Source organism: Chrysemys picta, chromosome 1 (assembly GCF_011386835.1).
Source record: "Chrysemys picta bellii isolate R12L10 chromosome 1, ASM1138683v2, whole genome shotgun sequence".
Lineage (NCBI taxonomy): Eukaryota > Metazoa > Chordata > Testudines > Emydidae > Chrysemys > Chrysemys picta.
In genome coordinates, this window is record NC_088791.1 from 257,794,597 (window position 1) to 257,817,987 (window position 23,391).

The 23,391-nt window shown below is 41.2% G+C and overlaps 1 protein-coding gene across 46 annotated transcripts in view; it reads right to left on the reverse strand.

The window, feature by feature from the left end:
• Positions 1-23,391, reverse strand: part of MBNL2 (muscleblind like splicing regulator 2) — a 146,775-nt gene that overhangs the window by 39,564 nt on the left and 83,820 nt on the right. For all 46 annotated transcript variants that reach the window (XM_065592960.1, XM_065592916.1, XM_065592861.1 and 43 more), the window contains 3 exons: positions 11,769-11,933; positions 6,232-6,432; positions 5,304-5,567 (listed from right to left, as the gene is read on the reverse strand). In XM_065592960.1, the coding sequence (XP_065449032.1) occupies positions 5,304-5,567; positions 6,232-6,432; positions 11,769-11,933 (630 nt within the window). The remainder of the gene's footprint in view (positions 1-5,303; positions 5,568-6,231; positions 6,433-11,768; positions 11,934-23,391) is intronic.

Consider the following 23,391-nt stretch of genomic DNA (forward strand, 5'->3'; position numbering starts at 1 on the left):
GGACAAAGGTGACTTTATCTCACCTTAACTCTATTTTATGGTGGCCCTAGAGTAGTGGTCACCAACTGGTCGATCAAGTTCAACTGGTCGATTCTGGGGACTCTCACAGTCAATCATGATCTCCGGCAGTGCTGCTGGACTGCCACTAAGGCAGGTTCCCTGCCTGCCGCGGCCCCACACAGCTCCCGGAAGTGGCCAGCATGGCCCTGTGGGGGCGGGGAGGAGAAGGGCGGGCAGGGGTCTCAGCATGCTGCTCCTGTCTGAAAGCACCCACCCCTGCAGTGCCCATTGGCCGGGAACGGGGAACTGTGGCCAATGGGAGCTGAGAGGGCCATGCCGGCAGAAAGGGGCAGTGGGCGGAGCCACATCCTCCCCCGCTCAGTCCCCAGGCCAGAGGGGCACATTGTCCCCTTCCAGGAGTGGTGTGGGGACGGGGCGGGCAGGGAGCCTGCCTTAGCTTCGCTGCGCCACCAACCGGGAGCCACCCGAGGTAAGTGCCACCCGGTGGGAGGCCGCCTCCCAACCCCCTCCCGGAGCCAGCACCCCATGCCCCCTCCTGTACCCCGAGCCCCAGCCCTGAGCCCCCTCCCAGGGCCAGCACCCCAAACCCTCTCCAGGATCCCAACCCCGTGCCCCAGCCCTGACCTCCCTCTCAGAGCCAGAACCTCATACCCCTCCTGCACCCCTGCCCCAGCCCTGACCCCCATTACAGAGCCAGCATGCCGCACCCACTCCTGCACCCCAACACTCTGCTCCAGCCTGGAGCCCCCTTCCTGCACCCAAACTCCCTCCCAGAGCTTGCACCGCTCACTCCCTGCTGGATCCCAACCTCCTGTCCCAGGCTCATCCTGGAGCCCCCTCCCACACTGTGAACCCCTTGGCCCCAGCACAGAGCCCAAACCCCCTCCCCAACCCCAACCCCCACCCCCTTCCCAAGCCCGGTGAAAGTGAGTGACGGTGGGGGAGAGTGAGTGATGGGGGGTAGGGAGTGGGTGGAGTGAGCAGCGCAGGGCCTCGGGGAAGGGGCAGGGTAGATTCTGGGTTTCACTTAAATTCAAAAAGTGATCTTAGGCATAAAAAGGTTGGAGACCACTGTCCTAGGGCTATTTTTATGCTGCTAAATAGCCCACACAAGCTAAGATTCTTTGTAGCAGGGTCTGCTCCTGGGACTTCCTTCCTGTCCCAGGCATGCCCTCAGCTCTGGGGCTCATGAAGGGGCCTACACAGGGTTTCACCAATAACACAGTAAGATTTTTTGGCTCTCAAGGACAGTGTTATATCGAGGTAGAGGTGTATATTTTATAAGCAACCACTTTTCCCCATACACTCACATATTATTTATTTGTCTCAATGGAGAATTGATCCCATTTATTTATTTTGAACCATGGTTTCCCTTTGTTTCGGGTTTGCATTAAATAAAAATAAATGGGATGAAAAAAAGCTTATTTTGTCTACTCTTGGGAGTTTAAATATCCAATTAAAGGCCATCTATAACATTTTCCACAGGAATAATACACCAACATGTGGCTTTCAGCCTTCTACTCCTTTGGTGGTATAATGCTAGTCATTCAAAATTGTGTTTCAAAAGACTCTTCCTCTTGATCTCTGTCTTGAATGTGGCTTATTTCAATAAAAGGAAGCATATCTTAGAACTAGTTTGGCTCAGAAAAATACGTTGTTTATGTTTTTATTCGGGCTGTCAAGCAATTAAAAAAATTAATCGTGATTAATCGCACTACTAAACAATAACAGAATACCATTTATTTAAATATTTTTGGATGTTTTCTACATTTTCAAATACATTGATTTCATTACAACACAGATTACAAAATGTACAGTGCTCACTTCATATTTATTTTTGATTACAAGTATTTGCACTGTAAGAAAACAAAAGAAATAGTATTTTTCAATTCACCTAATACAAGTACTGTAGTGCAATCTCTTTATCATGAAAGTTGAACTTACAAATGTAGAATTATGTGCAAAAAAACGTGCATTCAAAAATAAAACAATGTAAAATTTTAGACCCTGCAAGTCCCCTCAGTCCTACTCCTTGTTCAGCCAATTGCTCAGACAAACAAACTTGTTTACATTTGCAGGAGATAACGCTGCCTGCTTCTCGTTTACAATGTCACCTGAAAGTGAGAACAGGCATTCTCATGGTACTGTTGTAGCTGGTGTCGCAAGATATTTATGTGCCAGATATGCTAAAGATTCATATGTCCCTTCATGCTTCAACCACCATTCCAGGGAACATGGGTCCATGTTGATGACTGGTTCTGCTCGATAACAATCCAAAGCAGCGCAGACTGACTCATGTTCATTTTCATTTTCTGAGTCAGATGCCACCAGAAGAAGGTTGATTTCCTTTTTTTGTGATTTGGGTTTTGTAATTTCCGCATTGGAGAGTTGCTCTTTTAAGACTTCTGAAAGCATGCTCCACACGTTGTCCCTCTCAGATTTTGGAAGGCACTTCAGATTCTTAAACCTTGGGTTGAGTGCTGTAGCTATCTTTAGAAATCTCACATTGGTACTTTCTTTGCGTTTTGTGAAATCTGCAGTGAAAGTGTTCTTAAAATGAACAACATGTGCTGGGTCATCATCCAAGACTGCTATAACATGAAACATATGGCAGAATGCGGGTAAAACAGAGCAGGGGACATACAATTCTCCCCCAAGGAGTTCAGTCACAAAAAAATAATGCGTTAATTGAATTTAACGAGTGTCATCAGCATGGAAGCATGTCCTCTGGAATGGTGGCCGAAGCATGAAGGGGCATACGAATGTTTACCATATCTGGCACGTAAATACCTTGCAATGCCAGCGACAAAAGTGCCATGCAAATGCCTGCTCTCACTTTGTGGTGACATTGTAAGTAAGAAGAGGGCAGCATTATTTCCCGTAAATGTAAACAAACTTGTTTGTCTTAGCAATTGGCTGAACAAGGAGTAGGGCTGAATGGACTTATTTATAGGCTCTGAAGTTTCACATTGCTTTGGTTTTGAGTGCAGTTAAGTAACAAAAAAAATCTACATTTCTAAATTGCACTTTCACGACAAAGATATTGCACTACAGAACTTGTATTAGGTGAATTGAAAAATACTATTTTTTTGTTTATCATTTTTACAGTGCAAATATTTGTAATAAAAAATACACATTTTGATTTCAATTACAACACAGAATACAAAATATATGAAAATATAGAAAAACATCCAAAATATTTAATAAATTTCAATTGGTATTCTATTGTTTAACAGTGCGATTAAAACTGCGATTAATCGCAATTAATTTTTTTAATCACAATTCTTTTTTTGAGTTAATCACGTGAGATAACTGCTATTAATCGACAGGCCTAGTTTTTATATCTAGAAGTGATGAATTTTGCGTGATTGAAGGACTGATACTGGATCTGGATAAAATTTATTTTAATTTATTAGCCAAAAATGCAATTTGGGTCAACCTGAAACTATTCATGAATTTGACCTGGTTCATTTTGGCTGGGAAAAAGATTTCAGGGTCAGTTTCAGAAAGAGTGCATGTGTTTGTCCATGTGTCCCTCACAACCTTTAGTCCAGTATTTAGGGCATTTGCAAGGCAGGTGAGAGACCAAGATTTGAACTGCCATTCTGGAGCAGGGATTTCTACACAAGTCTCCTTCCTGGCCAAGTGAGTTCCCTAACCACCAGGCTATAGACTATTGTAGATGGGTTGCTCTCAATCTCTCTTGTTAAAGCTGTTCCACTTTGTATAAATACTTACATTTTCCGTGGGACAAAGTGAGATACTGAACTTGACTCTATAGTCTGGTTATTAAGGCAATTACCTGGGAGATAAGAGACATGGATGCAAATCTTCTCTCTGCCTGATTCAGAGGAGGGAACTGAATTTTTTGGACTCAAATCTAATATTTTTTCTGATTTTTTGGTTTGCTGGGCATTTTGCGTTTCCCCATCACAACCCCAAAAATCAGTCATCTGCCCTGCTCTAATTGTTACAGAAAAAATCTCAGATATTCACTCTTTTTTTATTTCCAGACAAGGCTGGCTCCAGGCACCAGCTTAACAAGCAGGTGCTTGGGGCGGCCAAGGGAGAGGGGCGGCACCTGCGGCAATTCGGGGGCGGCAGGTCCCTCACTCCCTCTAGGAGCGAAGGACCTGCCGCTGAACTGCCAACGCCGATCGCGGCTTTTTTTTTTGCTTCGGGCGGCAGAAATGCTGGAGCCGGCCCTGTTTCCAGATCAGTCCTCAGCTTCTGTGAGCACAGAGAAGGTTTAGCTAAAATTCCTATATTTTAAATAGAGACTGGAAATACTGTATGAGAAAATACTGAATTAGGGAATATTCTCCTCTGTTCTTTTCCTTCTGTTTGGAGATTTAAATTCTTTCACAGTTGCCGCATTTGAAAGAAACTCACTCTTTGTCCCCTAAATGTCTGGTCTCTATTTATTTGCTAAATACAATACCCTGTAATAGTTATATACTGTAATGTATTGTGTTTCTGGTAGGCTTCTTACTCTAAAAGTAACTGTATTGTCTACATCTATTGTATGCACTACCCACAAGTCACATCTGTATAATTATCCTTTCAGTGCCAGGAATTAGGACAATGCTGCTTTGATCCGTGGGCTGACTATACTGCTGTCCCCTGAATAAAACCTTGCATGCTTTATTTGTTCAACTCTATCAATACTGGTGTAGAACTGTTGCTAGTAACAGTATCAGCCATTCTGCAAAAGGACACTGAGGGAAAGACATCTCTAAATATGTTTCAGTAATAGTATAACACTTCTGAAAACAAATCAGATCCTTTAACTTCTTTCGTTTGACCTTACTAGATACAGTTTCATTCTTTTTATTTATAGGCATTATTATGGCATTCCCAGATATACAAGCTGGATGTCTGAAAATATTAATGAATTAAGCTTCACAATTAAGCTCCTTATTTCCATTTTACTAATGGGGAAACTGAGTCACGGGGCAATTAAAAATGACCACTAAGTTCTACCAGTTTTATTTCTCATCAAGATATATTAGGAGGCAAATTTGGCATATCATCATGGAGCAGAGAGCAAAGATAGTACAAAGTGTCTAACTGCTTCACTCTATTCAAAAAAAGGAACCTATTATGCTGAAATAACTGAGGGAGGGAGAAAGTATTTTTCCCTAAAGAAAGTAATACTTTTTAGAATTCCTAACTTTTAAGATGAATGTGTGAAAATCAATAGTTTAAACAACACTACTAATTGGAGAAAAACAACAACTGATAAGTTTATGAAAAATTTAACCATACAGTCTTGCACTTACCATCACTGTAGCAGCTGCAGCAGCTGCTTGAGCTGCCACTGCAGCCTGGTTGGCTTGATGTTGAGCAGCTTTGATTTTGGCCTGCAAATGTGCAGGAGGGTGAAAATATTTGCATTTCTCCCTCATGCAACGCCCCTTTATGTAATCCATACAAACGGTTACAGTGTTGTCATTTGTATCAATCATTGTGCTATCTGCAGGATGTGCAAAGCGGCAGTCAGTCTCTCCCCGCGCGCAGTTTCCTCGCTGGAATTCCCTGCATACCTATGTGCAAAACAACACTAATTACAGCTGATGGACTCAACAATCTTAACTGGGAAAAACAAAACAAAAAACCACATACACAGCTCATTCTTTATTGTGTTTTAGACTTGTCCCACAGTGTTTGCAACAGTTCTTTAAATGTTTGTTAAATATGTTTACCTGCTCTTAATTAAGTTGCAATTAATATAGCTGTGTTGTTTGATAATAAGTTGAACTTACATAGAACTGTGTCATTTCAAAAAATCTATTCTTGCTCACCAACATAAAATCCCTATGAATATTGCTCAGTGTTTGTCAATTAACTGCTCCTGTGGACCCAGTTACTTTCTCTATGAAGAAATTCATAATGACAAAGCTGTAGTTTAAAATCTTTTGTTAACTTCGACGTTGACTAGGCATATTAAATTTGAGCAATCAACTTTAGAACACATTCACTGAATTTTTATCCAAACCATATTAAAAAAAATTACGACACTAAAACAATGGTACCATTTCCACTGAGCGCAAGTGTAAATCCTACAAGAGTACTTATGAGGTCTATATTTTAATAACTAAGGTTTAGGCTCTATTAGAGAGCGCTTCTAAGGACAACAAAGCTCGTCAAAGCTTTTACATATAAATTAGCAGAAAATTATATTTCTAGTCACAATGGTGTCTGTCGTACCTCCAGTTTATCAGTCCTCAAGAGTTTCTGAGTAGCAGTCGAACCAGGAACTGTGACAGGGGGACTTCCAGGAACAATGACAGGCGGTGTGGGTAGTATTTCAGTAGGAACTAATCCAACTCCAGGGGTTACAGGTGTTAAGTAAGGAGCAAAGCTAATAGCTGTGTTCGTTCCTATTGTTGGACCCACTGGAAAGGTGGGCTGCAAAATGAAAACACAGTGAGATGAAAGATAAATAGGTAACCTTACATTGAAACAATTTTTTTAAAAGTTCGCAGATCCTATTTGATGTCTTTTGTACGTTTTCCCTAGTTTTGATTCATTTTCTTAATCAGAATTTAAAAGAGTTGACAACATTACATTTACACTGCATATCTTCTCCTGAACATGGAATACAGCGGTTCTGAAACTGGGGTTTGCGGACACGAGTCATGTCCAGGGCTGACGGCCCCACTGATCAATTCCTCCCCCTCCCTCCCAGTTCCTCCTGCACACCATGGATCAGCTGTTCAGCATCATGCAGGAGGCGCTGGAAAGGAAAGGGAGGAGTGGGAACAGGGCACGCTCGGGAGAGGGAGCAGAAAGAGGAGGGGCAAGGCTGGAGCGGGAAGAGATGGGGTGGGAATGGGGCCTTGGGGGAAGGGGTGGAGTGGGGACAGGGTCTGAGGATGAGCGGAGGTTGAGCATCCCCGGGGAAAATTAGAAGCCATTTGGGGGGGCCGCAACATTTTTTAAATCAAAATGGGGGTCCTCAGGTTGCTAAAGTTTGAGAATCGCTGATGTAATACATTCCAGTAAAGGACAGGAACAGCATTTTGCAGTCATATTATGAGAAAAGGGGTTCTCAGTGCATCTACACAGGTCAGCTATAATTTGAATCTGGATATCTATTGAGATTACTGTTCATATTACATTTCAGGTTTATTTATACATCTCAAATAAAATGCATCCTATTTCTACTGCTTTCTCTTTCTATCTGCTTCCCTGGTAAAACTGAATTTTACAGGTAAAATGTTATTCAGTATATTGAATCCATCTTTGTAATAATAGTATACATTATATAAGCTCTTTCACATGTTACATCTATAACTTTGCATGCCGTATTTTGTATTTGTATACAATTTAAGTTACTGTGCCTATGACATGTAAAAACTGGCCTGTGCAATGTTTATGTTATAATCAACTGCCACCTATGGCAAATGGAGCATTTATTATTGGGCCCAATATTTAGGTTGTGATCTTTTCAGGTTGATGGGCTGTGGTAGTGAGATTAATCTCTCTAAGCTTAACCAATCAAAATCCTTTGAGGGGTGGGAATGATATGGGTCTGAAATTCTGTTTCATAACCATTTAAAGCAATGTAATGCAATGAAGCTGTATCAAGAGGAAGAAGCAATTCTGTGATGCAGAAATCCAATTCAGATGAATCAGGATAGCAGATTTGCTACTGTATATTCCATAGGGTCGGGAGTCAATGCAGTACCATGGTCAGAATTGGAAAGGTCTTTTATAGGCCTGCAGAGTTGATGTTTGCTAGAGGCAAACTATAATTACAAATGTGAAAAGAATGTGCATAGAAATGCAGCAAGTCTCAGACTAGTTTAGGCTCTGGACTGATGCTACTGGAGCAGTTGCAGAGATATAGTTTGTACCTGCACTCGCTACTGGAATCTACCAGGTTCTTGAACCATCCTATGCAACACTTGCCAGGTCAGAAATGCAGGGTCTGTTATGTAGGACTAAAAGTAAAGCTCCAAAATAAGCTGGCAGCTAGAAAATGCCAAGATGTAGCAGAGCTCTGAAGAGACATTTAGAAAATGCGAAGAGGCAGAGATCTCTTTCTCATCAAGGTGGCCTGTATAGGGTCTATTAGAAGGGCAAGCTAGCCATCAACACTGTATGAAACAGCCTTAGGGGAAAGAATAGGACTCAAAGGGGTTTTAACAGTCCTTGGAGAAAGTTACTAGTCAAGAATGAGTCCAGCGTAGTCCCCAAGAAGATGTTGAGAGCAGCAGAAGAACCAACCAGGGTACCCAGCTGCAGGAAAAGATAATCTAGTTATCACTCATGCAAAGAGTTAACACTTAAAAATTTTTTTTTCCCCCACTGCACATTAAAAAAATGTGCTCCTGTCCTAGCTAAATACTATCCATAAATTGTAAATCAAAATAAGGAAATAATTATAAGAAAAAAAAAAAAGGATTCTTGCTATAGCACCTCTATGCTCAGTTATTTCACTCAATAGCTATTATAAACATGCTACTGCAGCGCAATGTTTAATGGAAAAAATAAAATCTTTGCATTAGATATAATTTCAAGAAGAACCCTACAAGCTTCACTGAATTTTTAGGTATTTCTTTTATACTTTTTATTCCGCTACGTTAATGATAATCTACCTCAGCCCACTAGCAGTTTGAGGCAGAGGAAAAGAACTTGCTTTTTACTCTCTGTTGGTAGGTGAAATAATAAAGTTTGAATGATGATTGTATTGATAAGGTGGAGAAATGGAAAGAAACATCTATGTGAAATTTAGGAGATTTCTTTGCTCACATTAGTGACAAGTTTAACCAACATCCTATTACATACAAAATCTCCACTATTTTAAAAGAACATTAAAGGTGCAAAGTCAAAGACAAAATAGCTAGAAAATGTCAATTAAGATTGTTTAATTTTGCCCCAGTGTATATGCAATATGATACATACTTTAATTATACGATCACATACACTATTGCTACCCTATTACTCCTGCCTCATTCAAAGCACAGGACGACAGTGCTCAGGAATGAGGTAGCTGTTCAATATTTCCTCATCATTCAGTGTGTAGCCCTTAGGCTTTATTCACTGCACACCGTCCAAACCATGCACTGAAATAAAGAATTGTTAATTGCTTCATGGACTTTTTAATGGTGCTCATCTCTGTAATATTTGGGCACTTCATAAATATTAATGAATACATCTTCACACCTCTTCTGTGAGAAAGAAAATTATTATTATCCCCATTTTACAGATCGAAGCATGGAGAAATTAAAACCATAATGTCCAGAAGTATCCACTAATTTTGGGTGCCTATCCTGAGAGACTTAAGGCCTGATTTTTCAAAATACTTCGCATTTTTATATCGTTACCATGATGCTAGCAGAGCAGGTGCCAGCTCATGCCCAGACTCCTAGGACTCACTGAACACTGACAAATGCATAGCTGGAAACCAATCTGGCTCATCTGTGGGTTAGGATTGTTAAAATAGGTATTAGATTTATAAGAATGTGTTTAGACTTTATGGAATACTTGTAGGATGCTGTATGTATTAATCTCACTTTTAACATCTGTACCCCATGTTACAGTAAAAGCTGTTTTATCTGGCACTTCACCAACCGGAAAGCTCTATAAACTGGCATTTCTGATCTTCATTGAAATTCCGGTTTATAGTCCGGTTGGTGCAGGTCTGGCAGGGGTTGGGACGCGGGAGAGGGTATGGAGCGCAGGCTCTGGAAAGGAGTTTGAGTACGGGAAGGGGCTCGGAGCACCGGCTTGGGGCGCGGGAGGCCAATGGGAGCTGCGGCGGCGGCACCTGCGGGCGGAGGCAGCGTGGAGAGCCACCTACCCACGCCTCTGCCTAGGAGTAGCCGGGACAGGTTGCCGCTTGCGGGGAGCCGCCCAAGGTGAACATCCCTGGATCCGGCACCCCGAGCCCACTACCGTGCTCCAACCCACTGTCCTGAGCCCCCTCCCGCACCCAAACTCCCTCCCAGAGCCTGCGCCCTGCACCTCCTCCCGCGCCCCGCCCTGCACCCAAACACTCTCTCTATTAGTTAACGGGTATTTTTCACTTACCAGCACCCCCCATCCTCCAACATGCCAGATAAAAGAGCTTTTACTGTATAAAGTTATAGTAGGTGTTTGAATGGTAATCCTTGGTAATTGTGTAAGTCATCAAACAGAAAAGGAACATTAATTAAATGTAGAAATGCTGGCTTCCTACAGAAGGTGTTAGGTCTGGCCCACCAAGAAGGCCCACTGAAACTAAATGAGCAATTGTGAAACATCGAAGAACAAGAACTCTGTCCATTGCTCCTCCCAATACCCATGTAGAGAAGATGTGCAGGTGGACATGTCCCATCAACCTGAACTCTGGGGGGAAGGGAATAAAAATCACTGATAAGAAAGAACTGTACCTATAAGCTGCTTGAACTGTAAGGTGCAAAGACTTCTAAGCATAAACAAAAAGTTCCCCTGGGCTTGGCCTGGGTTAGCCATAAAGTACATATATACCTTGCATATTACAGCAGCTTCTATTACCCTTTCGGAACATAAGACTGCAACTAATTTGTGCATGCACGTTTACCTGCTTTAACCTTATAAATAACTCATTGCTTTTTCCTAGTTAATAAATCCTTAGATAGTTTATTATAGGATTGGCTACAACCATTGTCTTTCGTGAGAGATCTAGGGTGCAACTGACTGGGCATAAGTGACTGGTCCACTGGGAAAACCAAACTTGATAATATAAACGAGGCTTCATTTTCTTACACCACAAGATCTCTCTGCCTGTCCTATTAAATTTCCCTGTCCCCTCAGTGACCCTCCCTGCTGTCCACTCTCCCTGCTCCCCTCATATTGTCTCCTTTCTCTCTTGCGTGTATGAGATTGATATACACACATACACACATGTCTGATCCATGAAGTCAATGAAAGCTGGCTTTGACCCTAAGTGTTCCCACTGGGTCACAATGTGCTTGAGATAAAGCAGTAGCGCCCACTCACCTCTAATCTTTATTGTTTGTTACAAAGATGGCCCTGACCTGTTTGAACAGTACAATAGGACTGATCATTTATACATATACACCAAGCTGGTGTTCATGGCTGCAAGGTGCTTGCTTTGTATCTGGATTTGCAGGAAGTGCCCCAGACTGTCTTATGTATGATTTCAAAAGGTGGAACTTTTGAAGCTTGTGAAGTCCCATATCATCATTTCTCTTTGTCTACGTCATTCTGGGGCACTTCAGACTTCAAGCTAGGAAGCAAGCACAACCCATGAACACATGATCACTTGTTCTGTTCTGGAAGGGACTAAAGAAACAATTTGAGATGAAAGATTTTTTAAAAAAATTATTAAGCTCATAGAAGTGGGGAAAGAAGACACTGCAATACTACTCAAATGGCTATGGTGGTTGTAACTCTTTCCACTCAAGTGGGGATCTTGCACAAAGCCATTGCAAAGCTAATTCAAGGTAGCTGGGTCTCAAAGCCTGAGAGAAAGAAAGTGCGGGGGAATAGGGGGTGGGAGAGGTAGGGAGGAGAGAATGGGTGAGGCCGAGATGGGGAATGGGGGATGTGCCACATCTATGATGACACCTCAGCACGCAAATTTAATTTTGTGCATATTTTCCAGCCTTTCTGTACTTCACACAGTCTCTAAATAGCAATTTATTTTCATTGACAATGAAAGTAGTAAGGTGTTTAGAGGCCATTTTCAGGTCAAACCAATCTCACATCTGAACTTTAATTACCCACCACATCATTTGAAAAAGGATACTTACCATTGGCTGAATTGGTGATCCTGGAAACATGAACTGCATCTGCTGGGCAAGCATTGCTGCTGCAGTTTTCTGTTGGATTAAGTTGTTCCTGCCATTAATTTCTAGTTGAGTTTTTAAATGTGTTGGTGGATGAAGATACTTGCAGTTCTCTCTTGTACAACGACCCTGCAAAAAATCATATCAGTTGCTTTATAGCTTTGAATGGCAGTTTGGTGTCTCAAAACAAAATATTACACCATCAATTAAGCAACAAAAATTGAGTTGCAAGGCATTTCCTTGGAATTAAGTGACTAGATAGGAGGAGATGACAGTTTACAGCTGTGCCTCAGGCCAGTAACTGTAGTTGGTCACTAATGTTATCAACTGAAAATTAAAAAAAACAGGCTAATTTTAGAAAATGATTGATGGTATGTTAATTGGTAAATACAGGACATTGCTACAGAATTAATACCCTGAATATTAGCCAGACTGCTTGAATTTCCTCTCAAGATATCCTGATCATGGCCTCTGATGTTACCACAATATAAATGTTAATAATTAATATTAATAGATTTAACATTTTAATTTAAAATAAAACATAGCTTTTAAACACTGAATATTAAATGTATGTTTGCAGAACTACAAGTCTTAATATTAGTAATTTTCTTTGTGCTTCCACTCCATTGTATTGTTGCTCCTTTTTGACTTGAACAGCTAGTCAAATTTGGGGGTTCCAGTTGGATGTAGGATTTGGTGATAGGTATTTCTTTGATGCAGTTTTGTTTCTTTACAAAGAATATACAAAGTCCTATGTCTCTGAAACAGGAGGAAACAATAGCAGGAAACAGATTTTTTTTCTTCACAATTAGGATTGGAATGATTAGATTTTTATCGGTAAATGTCAATAAATGTCAATTTCACCATACATATACAAATGCTGGAAAAAATATTTCCATAGATCATCACAGAAATTTACAGATAGTCAAAGAAAGAAAAAATGCTGCTTGAGAACTTCTTAGAGTTTGATTTAAGGATATTTATTTTGTATATTTTGGCATATAATGTTGATAATTCGTGTTTCAATGGTTTTAAAGCTTTAACTTTTTGAATCTCAATATCATTAAATAATTATTGTCCAACTCCCCCCATATCTTTGTACAACTGAAAATTTAAAATCAATAAAAAGGGAAAAAAAAGCTTTAAACTAAACATTGATATTATCCGTCAAAATTATAAAAAATAAAAAAAATAAAAAATGAATTCTGCAAGCCTACTCACAGAACCAAGAACACTCTTTTCAGCCTGAAACCCAACCCTAAAACCTCTTCTCAGGTTTCTTCTGGTGTCAGCCACAGTGCTTTCAGCTAACATTTCAGGTTTTCTCTCTCAGATCTGGTTGACACTACAAAGACAGGTTGATGCAAAGTAGCTTAAGTTGACCTAACTATGGAAGTGTCTACACTTAAATTTAGCTCCTGCCATTGTAACTGCCTCACTACGCCGACTTAATAACTCCACCTCCCCCAAGTGGCATAGAGTCAAGGGTCAATGTAGTTATATTGATACAGTGTCAGTGGAAATACTGCATTGCTTATGTCGACTGTTACTGGCTTTCAGGAGCCGCCCCACAATGCCTCACACTGACAATACAATTGATACAAGTGCTCCTGGTGAGGACATGCACCGCTGACACAAGGAGCAAAAAGTAGACACACACAAGCGATGTAATTACTGAGGCGGCTGTATGCTGATGTAAGTTAGGTTGATTTAATTTTGTAGACATGGCCTCAGTTTTTTCCTCTCTTCTGCCTTCCCCCCATACATACACACCCACTTAAAACAATAGTTAATAAATGCTCTGGGATGGGTTTGAATACTCCTTTTGTATTAGGTGGGGGCTTATGCATAGAGTTATGTTAACTGAGATGAGTTTACACCTATCATTCTAAATGGGGTTTTACCTCCCAGAACAAGATTTCACCCAGCTCATAAAAGAACATTTATAATTATTACAGCTTTATGTAGTGTTGTTATTACCATCTCGATCCCAGGATATTAGACAAGGTGGGTGAGGTAATATTTTTTATTGGGCCAACTTCTGTTGGTGAGAGGGATGAGCTTTTGAGCTATACAGAGCTCTTCTTCAGGTCTGGGAAAGTGTTATAGCTAGAACAAGATCAAACAGATAGTTTAGCATAAGTGCTTAGCACAGATTCTAAGGGACCATTCAAGGTGGAGCGGCCAGTTAACACGGCCATAGTGTTTTTGTCTTAGCATTTTCCTGTGTGAGTTCATTCTAGAGCAGGGGTGGCCAACCTGAGCCTGAGGAGCCAGAATTTACCAATTCTGCCAAAGAGCCACAGTAATATGTCAGCAGCCCCCCCATCAGCTCCCCCCCCGCTCCCAGTGCCTCCTGCCCACCAGCAGCCCCATCGATCAGGGCCTTCCCCCCCCCACACCTCCCGATCAGCTGTTTTGTGGCGTGCAGGAGGCTGGGGAGGGGGGGGAGGGAGAGGAGTGAGGGCATAGCAGGCTCAGGGGAGGGGCCAGGAAGGGGTGGACTGGGGGCAGGGCCTGTGGCAGAGCCAGGGGTTGAGCAGTGAGCACCCTCCAGCATATTGGAAAGTTGGCGCTTGTAGCTCCAGCCCCAGAGTCTGTGTCTATACAAGGAGCCGCATATTAACTTCTGAAGAGCCGCATGTGGCTCCGCAGCCACAGGTTGGCCACCCCTGTTCTAGAGCATAGTGATTATATCTCCATTGTTACAATGATCAACACCTCCCTACAACACACCTTTCAAGATCCACTACAACACATGCCTATCACAACATGTGGTGTACCTCATCCACTGCACTAAATGCCCCAATAATAACTATGTAGGTGAAACCATACAATCACTATGCTCTCAAATGAACTCACACAGGAAAATGATAAAAGACAAAAACACCCTATCACCTATGGGTGAACACTTTTCACAAAACAATTTTATATCTGAACTATCAGTCCTCATCCTCAAAGAAAACTTGCACAACACTTTCAAAAGATGAACCTGGGAGCTTAAATTCATAACCGTGCTAGATATTCAAAATCATGGTTTTAATAAACACACTGGATTATAACTATCTGTAACCCACTAACCCCCATTTTTTTGTCCTATGACTACAGGAGTATTAACAGGCCACTCCACCTTGGATTGTGCCTTAAAATATGTGCTAACTACTTATGCTAAACCATCTGTTCCATCTTATATTTGGTTGTGGCACTCTGAGTACCTTTCCCAGACCTAAGGAAGAGCTCTGAGTAGTGGGAAAGCTTGTCTCTCTCACGACAGAAGTTGGTCCAATAAAAGATATTACTGCACTCACCCTGTCTTTTTATTACAGTTGACACTACACTGTGCCAAATTCTGCTCTCAGACGAGTGTAAATCCAAAGTAATTCCACTGAAGTTACCTCAGATTTACACTGGTGTAGCACAGCACACTATTTGGCAGAGAATATTTGGAGACCAAAATTAATAACTATAAGCTGCGTTGATTCAGAAGGCATATAGCTAAAAATATACAGAAAGGATAAATCAACATCAGCCTAAAACAGAAATTGTCTTATTTTCTTTTATCTCCATCCTTTCATATTATAGAACATAGGAGAAATTTTTATGTTACTAAAACAAAAATAATTGAACAGTGTGATATTCTTGTTAAAAACTATGTAGTAGCAAAGTTAAAAAGTCAAGACTGTATTTAGTAATTAAACCAGGCATAATAAACATTGATTTTTAAACATTAATTTTAAAATTATTTTTTGCAGTGACCCAGCCACTCCCAGTCTTTATTCAGACCTAATTTGATGGTGTCAAGTTTGCAAATTAATTTGTGATATATGCCATCATGTGCCAGCAATGCCTCTCTGCCATGTAAACTGGACAAACCAGACAGTCTCTACGCAAACTGTTGAGAATGGGCCACATCTACCATGACTGAATTGGCTTCATTAGCACTGACCCCCTCCTCGGTAAGGCAACTTCTATCTTTTCATGTGCTGTGTATTTATACCTGCCTACTGTATTTTCCACTCCATGCATCTGATGAAGTGGGTTATAGCACATGAAACCTTATGCCCAAATAAATCTGTTCGTTTCTAAGGTGCCACAAGGACTTCTCGTTGTTTTTACCTGTAGATGATTGAGAAATTAGAAAAATAGATAAATTGAGAAATTAGGGGAAAAAAAAAACTTTCCATTGCTTAGTTATAAGGTCCTTATGATTCTTCCCCAGAGACATACACAGCTGGAAAAATCCATTAAAATACAGAGGTAAAGAAGGGACCTTAATAGAGTAATGTAGGTGTTTATCAAAAATCACCACAGGGAATAAATACTAGCCACAGGAATATCTTTCAAGGCCAAGATAAGCTCATTAAGATCCCCATGAAAGAACACATTTTTAACCTTTTACCTCTCTATAAAACCCTTGATAGTTGTGGAATCTTGGAAAGTCAGTATTAACACTATACCTTTGCATGCTATTCAAACTTTGAGACACTACTGCCCTCCTCCTACCTGGGACAGACATTGATTCTCGGCTTACTGTGTCTCTTACTCATAGACTTTACTTCCTTCTCAGCTTCCACTCTCAAGAGTCCCTTGCTAAATTCTTAAAAAGTCTCGAGTACTTTAAATAAAACATTATTGTTCAGAACATTTCCTTACAGATCTGAAAAAACTGACTCCCCTGCCCGAAAAAAAATCTTTCCTGACCAAATCGATCACAGAAATAGAAATGGCTTTTGAATGAGGTGCCTCTGAAGCAGACTCAGAGTAGCACACAGCTATAGAGGGCTTCAAATGATGGTCTTAGAGATTACACTCCCTCTTTTACTTATTTTCCCTTCCCAGATCACAAACAGTACTGCAAAGGCCTGCTTTTTAAGATGTGGTCCATGCAAATTTTGCATCCTATCACTCATGTGCATGAAGAGAGTTGACACGCACAAACTTGATTTGAGCACAAATGGGTTTTGCATGTATAGATTTGATCACTTACACAGGACAACGTTAGTGCACTAAAACTGCATGCATTCAAATGGAAGCCAGGTCAATGTGTCTCTTTAAAAATTCTGTCCCAAGAGTTTAAAATTCCTTATTCTTTCCAAATAAAATTTTATATAAGTAGCCAATTATTACTACTACTGCTACTACAGGTATTTGAGATGTCATCAAGTAATATCTGGGCACACTGTAGGTTTAAAGGAATAAATGCATGCTATCAGCAATCCCAGCAGTACTGAACTGGTTAACTGTAAAGGACATATGTGGAAACCAGTAGGAAAATGTCAAAGGAAATTTCAGAACTGGTAGTTAGTGGAATGCCTGGAATGACAAAGAAAGGCTCTCAGAACTCCCATACAATGCTTTGATAATTGTCACCAGAGTGGTGTCTTCCCACACTTGACCTACTGCAGACTGCAGCTTACCAACCGCAATAGATCCCTTATTCAGCCATATCATGCCACTGGTTTTTAGCAGATTTCCACATTAAGAACAATGGGTAGTTTGCCTAAAAATCAATGGCACAAGACAGCCCAGTGTTCTTACAATGCTTTTTAAATGTAGCGTACTCTGTAAGTGCTTAGAATTATTACTTTAAAATAGGTTAAGTGAAACTAGTGCAGAAATTTAAAAAAAATCTATAGCTGTGTACAGTAAGATTTAAAATCCACACATCCTGTGCACTCTTTTGCCATTCCTGCATTATGTGAAATTTGGGAAGGCAGCAATCTTGTTTAACTACAGTATCAGTCTCCAAAGTAACAGGGCATTAACACTGCACATCAATATATTTATGTTCCAGTTAAAGAGCTGGTACAGGGAGGAGGGTCAAATCACTCCAGGGTTGAAGGTAATGTTGAGATCACAGCTCTGATGCCAATTAAAGCAGTTTCCCTCAAATTATTTGTGATTGGGTGATCAGCCAGTCTCTTTCCCTCCCAATCACAGGATTACATGAAATATTCCAATACAATTCTAGATGAAACAGCTTGTTACATTTAACAATCAAATGACAAATTTAGGTGAAAATAACATTATTTCACAGGATTAAACATACAACTCCTAACCTATGAGATGTGTGTGACATCTCTTCAAGTATACCTAAACTGCAATTAAAAACCCATGGCTGGCCCATGCCAGCAGACTCCAGCTAATGGGACTCAGGCTAAGGGACTGTTTAATTATGGCCACAGACATTCGGGCTCAGCCTCTAGGATCCTGGGAGGTGGGAGTTCAGACTGCAGCCCAAGGCCGAACATCTATACTGCAGTTCAACAGTCTCGTAGCCCAAGCCCCACAAGCCTGAGTCACCTGACATGGGCCAGCTGCAAGTGTCTAACTGCATTGCAGACATACCTTTAGACCAGTGGTTTCCAAACTTTTTTGATCGCGCACCACTACCAGTAAAACAATTTGGGCACGCACCCCCTGCCGCGCCGAAGCAAAAAAAATAAAATAAAATAAAAAACTCGGACTCCCACCCAAACTGCCAAAGCAAACAAACAAACAAACAAACAAAAAAAAGTTGCTTGGACTCCCACCCGAACTGCCGAAGGGGGGGGGGGGGAGAAACGCTCCTCTGCCGCGCACCGCCAAGGATCCTCTTGCGCACCCCACTTTGGAGACCACTGCTTTAGACAGCAAGGCTGTTTAACCTAGGGGTACTTTAGGTATTTGAGGACTTATTCAATAGCACCATGCCTTCTGTGGGGTATAGCCACACACTCCTATTCACACATGCCCACAAACAGCTACCTGCTGGAGTTAAAAACAAGTGGAGAATGCTGGGACAGAGGCATCAATCTAGAAATAAAAAATTACCGCCCCCCAAAAAGTTAATGGTTGTTGTGACTCTTGTGGTGTCATTTAGCCTCAGGAAGCTGGTACAGTAAAAGCGGTGTTATCCAGGCCTGTACCAACCAGAATGCTCTATAAACCGGCATTTCTAATCTTCATAGAAATTCCGGTTTATAGTCCGGTTGGTGCGGGGCCAGCAGGCTCCCTACCTGGCTCTGCATGGTTCCCCAGAAGCAGCAACCTGGCCCTGCTGTTCCTAGGCGGAGGCGTGGCTAGGTGGCTCTGTGCGCTGCCCCTGCCCTGTGTGTTGGCTCTGCAGCTCCCATTGGCCGGGAACCGCAGCCAATGGGAGCTACGGGGGTGCTGCCTGTGGGCAGAGGCAGTGCGCAGAGCCGCCTAACTGAGCCTGTGCCTAGGAACAGCAGGGACAGGTTGCTGCTTCTGGGGAACCACCTGAGGTGAGTGCCCCCGGGATCCGGCACCCTCAAACCCCTCCCATGCCCCAATCCCCTGCGCCGAGCCTCCTCCTGCACCCAAACTCCCTCCCAGAGACTGTGCCCCAGACTCCCTCCCATGCCCAAACTCCCTCCCTCTTAGTTAACCGGAATTTTTCACTTACTGGCACACCCCATTCACCTAACATGCTGGATAAAAAAAAATCTTTTACTGTACATGGACTGAAAAGCTCGACTTGTGCTTGTATCAGCTCTAGGGTTGCCAATTTTGGTTGGATGTACTCCTGGAGATTTCATCACATGACAATCTTTAATTAAAGATTAATCTGTAATTCCTGGAGACTCTAGGCCAATCCTGGAGGGTTGGCAATCCTAATCAGCTCAGATATTTTATGGCAATGGACTTGCTGGCTGACTAGAGGCTACTTGCTTATAGATATTGAATCTTAGATGTGGCACGTTGTTGGACCCCCATTCTTCACTGGCCAGTCAGCGGGTTGGAGAAAGCTAGAGGCCTCTTTGTCAAGTACAGTGACATCACATGGCCAATGGTGACAGTAGCAGCAATGACAGCAGCCTTTGCACGCAAATGAGCCAAACAGGCTAATAAGCCAGAAGTGAAGACCCACAAGCCTTTCCTTCAGTTTTTGAAGCTGGTAGCCTGTTTTCTCCCCTTTGGCACTGAACCCTCCAGAGTTCCTAGGTAAATCAGAATGGGGCACTCGCCTTCTGGCATTACCCAGTGTAGTCTTTTTAGATCACCTTTTGGAAGAACTTCTCCGTTCCAGTAATTCTGAGATAGGAAAATCCCTAGATCAATATAATATCCCCAAATCAGTCAGTCAACAGGTCTGTAGGTGCTTTGTGACATCTGAGGTTTACAGGCCAGTCCACAGGTATTACACCTCGACGATTCTAAAATGTCCCAACTCAAAAATAACTTTAAAGATGCAATGCTACCAGAGTATTGACAATTTTTTCATGAGCAACGGGATTTTGGAGGGTTCTGGAGCTTGTCTCGCGATGCTGCAAAAAGCTCCATCCCCCTCTCAAAGTTCAGCGCTGCCGGAAGCCAGCAAAGTCCCTCCCCTCTGCTCACTGTTCTCACAGCAAGGGAGGCAGGAGGAGGAAACACAGGGCTGCAGCTCTCCAGGCCTGGGAGAGGAAGGTGAAAAGCCCTAGGAGGAGCAGAGGTGAAGCTGGGGACTGAACTGGGGGCGGGGGTGGGGCTAAAGGGGGAAATGGGGGACAGTATTAATTGCTGGGAAGGGGGTGGGTAGATGTGGGGATAAGACCTCCTTCAGCAGGAGCCACCATCACGTTACCCAGTATATTTAGGAGTGCGGGCAACACTAATTATCGCACAAACACACACGATGGGCATGGGTAGTTCAATAACCAAAAGACAGACTGAAAACAGAGAATATATATATATATATATATATATATATATATATATATATATATATATATATATATATATATATATATATATATATATATGTATGTATGTATGTATGTATGTTTTATATATATATATATATATATATATATATATATATATATATATAACAAATCTCATGATTATTGGGGACAACCCCAGCATTTTTGGTGTGTGGGTGTGGGTGTGTGGGGGGGTCCAATTCATGATTTTTGATCCTGTGAGGCAGAAAGCTGGAACTGAAATCACTGGAAAAGACCAATCATACATTCACTCAGCTATGCAAACAGAGGGACTGTTTCCAAGCAGACAAATACTTATAACTTCCTCCCCTTTATATTTTGGTATTCAGCAACTGAACTTGGACCAGCATTTCTGATTAACCAAATCTGGATGAAAGGTTAAAGTTTAAGTTGGTCAAACTAAAAAATTCTTTCCTCCCAAAAATCACAATTTGAGAGTTTAATTTTTATGTGCAGATCTATCTGCCTCATACCCTCTAGCAAGCTCTCCTATCCCCAGTTCTCCTCTTACAACAAGCATAGATAGTAAACAAAACCACAGCCATTCTAGCCAGATGAATAAAACTAAAATCCCCCAGCCTCCCCCCCCCTGCCACCCCTCAAAAAGTTCCCTTATAATTGATTCTGAATACCATCCTGGAAGTTAAGTACATGTGTAAATGTTCCTGGACTTCAAGCTTCAAGGTGACTTGCAAAAGATTTTTTACAAATTTGACTTGTGCCATTTTTTGCTTCTTTATGTCATATAAATAAGCCCTGAATTTCATATGCTTGTGTGTCTGGAGTATCTTTGTTTATCTTTGTGAAAATATAACTGGATTACTCTCAATAGAATTATGCCTGATTTATATTGATCTGAGAACAGAATTGGACTCAATGCCTTTAAAGAAAACGAAAGAGAGACCCCGGAATTATGAGGTTAAATTCAATTAAATAACGACCAATAAGATTATACTAAAATGACAGATGCTAATACTTTGATTCAAAGAGTTGGATTGCCTCAGTTTGCATTCAGTTGCTATCAGTGGATTACCACGAGCGCAAACAAGGCATAAGAGAAAAACACACTGAACAACTAAACTATTTCAAATGTAATATACATAAATTACTATAAAAACTTGGAAAATTGGGGAAACAAATTAATTCCTTATCCACAGGACCATAACAATTCCTTCAAGTTCACCCACTAATATGAGTGTATGTGCCTACGCTCTCATATTTGCATCAAGGACATGTTCACCTTCTTAATCTAAGGTGAAAAAGGAAATGAAAGTAAAACGCTCAAATTAATGTAGATTGTTTTAGTTACTAAAGAGGGAGGAAAAACCATCAGTTACTCATCTGCTGATTTTGGATAATATGCTAAAATTACTGCAAATTGGCATAACAAAAAGAGTTTAATGTATTCCTAAAGTCAGTGAAAGAGCTTTCTGTGAACACAGTGACAGACAAAACTATAAAATAATGAAGAAAAATGAAAATCTCACAAAAAGGAAACTATCATGTCTAAGAAGATACTTAACATGAAAGACTTAATAGGAGTTATTTATTGAAATGGAAAAACAAAATGTTCTACTGAAGAATACATTGGTAATACAGATAGAGAGTTTTTGTCTCTCTCAAGATGCTTTTTTAAACAAAAATATTGGAATGGGTTTCACAGTGTGAGTACAGAGAATGGTTTGACAATTTGCCTTAATATCAAAGGAAGCATACATGATATTAAGGCTACGTCTACACTACGCACCTTTTAGCGACACAGCTGTGTCACTACAGCCAGGCTGCTAAAAGTTGCGCAGTGTAGCCGCTGTTTGTTGGCAGAAGAGAGCTCTCCCGCCGACAAAAAAAAAACCAACCAACTTACATTCCCAATGAGCGGCGGTAGCTTTGTCGGCAGGAGATCTCTCCTGCCGACAAAGCGCTGTTCACACCGGTGCTTTTTGTCGGCAAAACTTTTGTCATTTGGGGTATGTGTGTTTTTTTCACACTTCCGAACGACCAAATTTCGTCGTTCAGGTTCCAGTGGAGACAAAGCCTTAGGTTGCTCTGAAGGAAAAAACTGTAGTAAATACTGCAGATGCCAAAAAAGATGCATATGAAATGGTAAATAAATTTGATGAACAACCTTGAGGTTACTTTCACAAATGTAAGTGTGTATACTTGGAAGGCAAAGAAAAACTAAAACTAGAGCAGTTTAAAATGACAATGTCAGCTTCTTATATAATCATTGACTCAGTTACAGTTTGAGAATCTTAAAAATAAACACGTCTTTCCCCAATGATCTGATCTTTTTCCATTTGGTCAACATTAATTTATTCCCTTCATGTCTAATGTTTCCAGAAACTAGAATAGTTCTGTTTAGTTTATTTCCTTGTTTGCTTACCAGCATCAGCCAAGCCTTGGCAGGAATTTTTACAGCTCTGGAAAAAGTGGACTAAATTTTACACTCTAAGGTACATATGGATCTTCACGGACCACAAAGGCAACTGCACTGGAGCATCTGAAGTATACTAGCAGTCCAGCTTTTGTAAAACTGACAAAGTCAGTAGATGGGAAGTGTGAAAAAACAAATTACTAATATTTTGTATTTCTACCATAGTAGCATCTAGCAGCCTTAATCAGAAGCAAAGTCTCATTGTGCCAGGCACTGTACAAACATACAGAAAGACATGGTCGCTTTCCTGAAATCTAAGATGCTAAGTGACATAGGAAGGTTGGCAGAAATGGAGTGCTGTTTGTAAAAAAAAAACTGGTTAGTCTCCAATTTGTTTTTACTGTTCTCTTTTGGAGTAGGTAACTTGCAGATTCATGCATACACTACAGCAAATAGGTCTAAATACCTTTAAAGCATTTCACTAACGCTAACAGAGAGCACTACA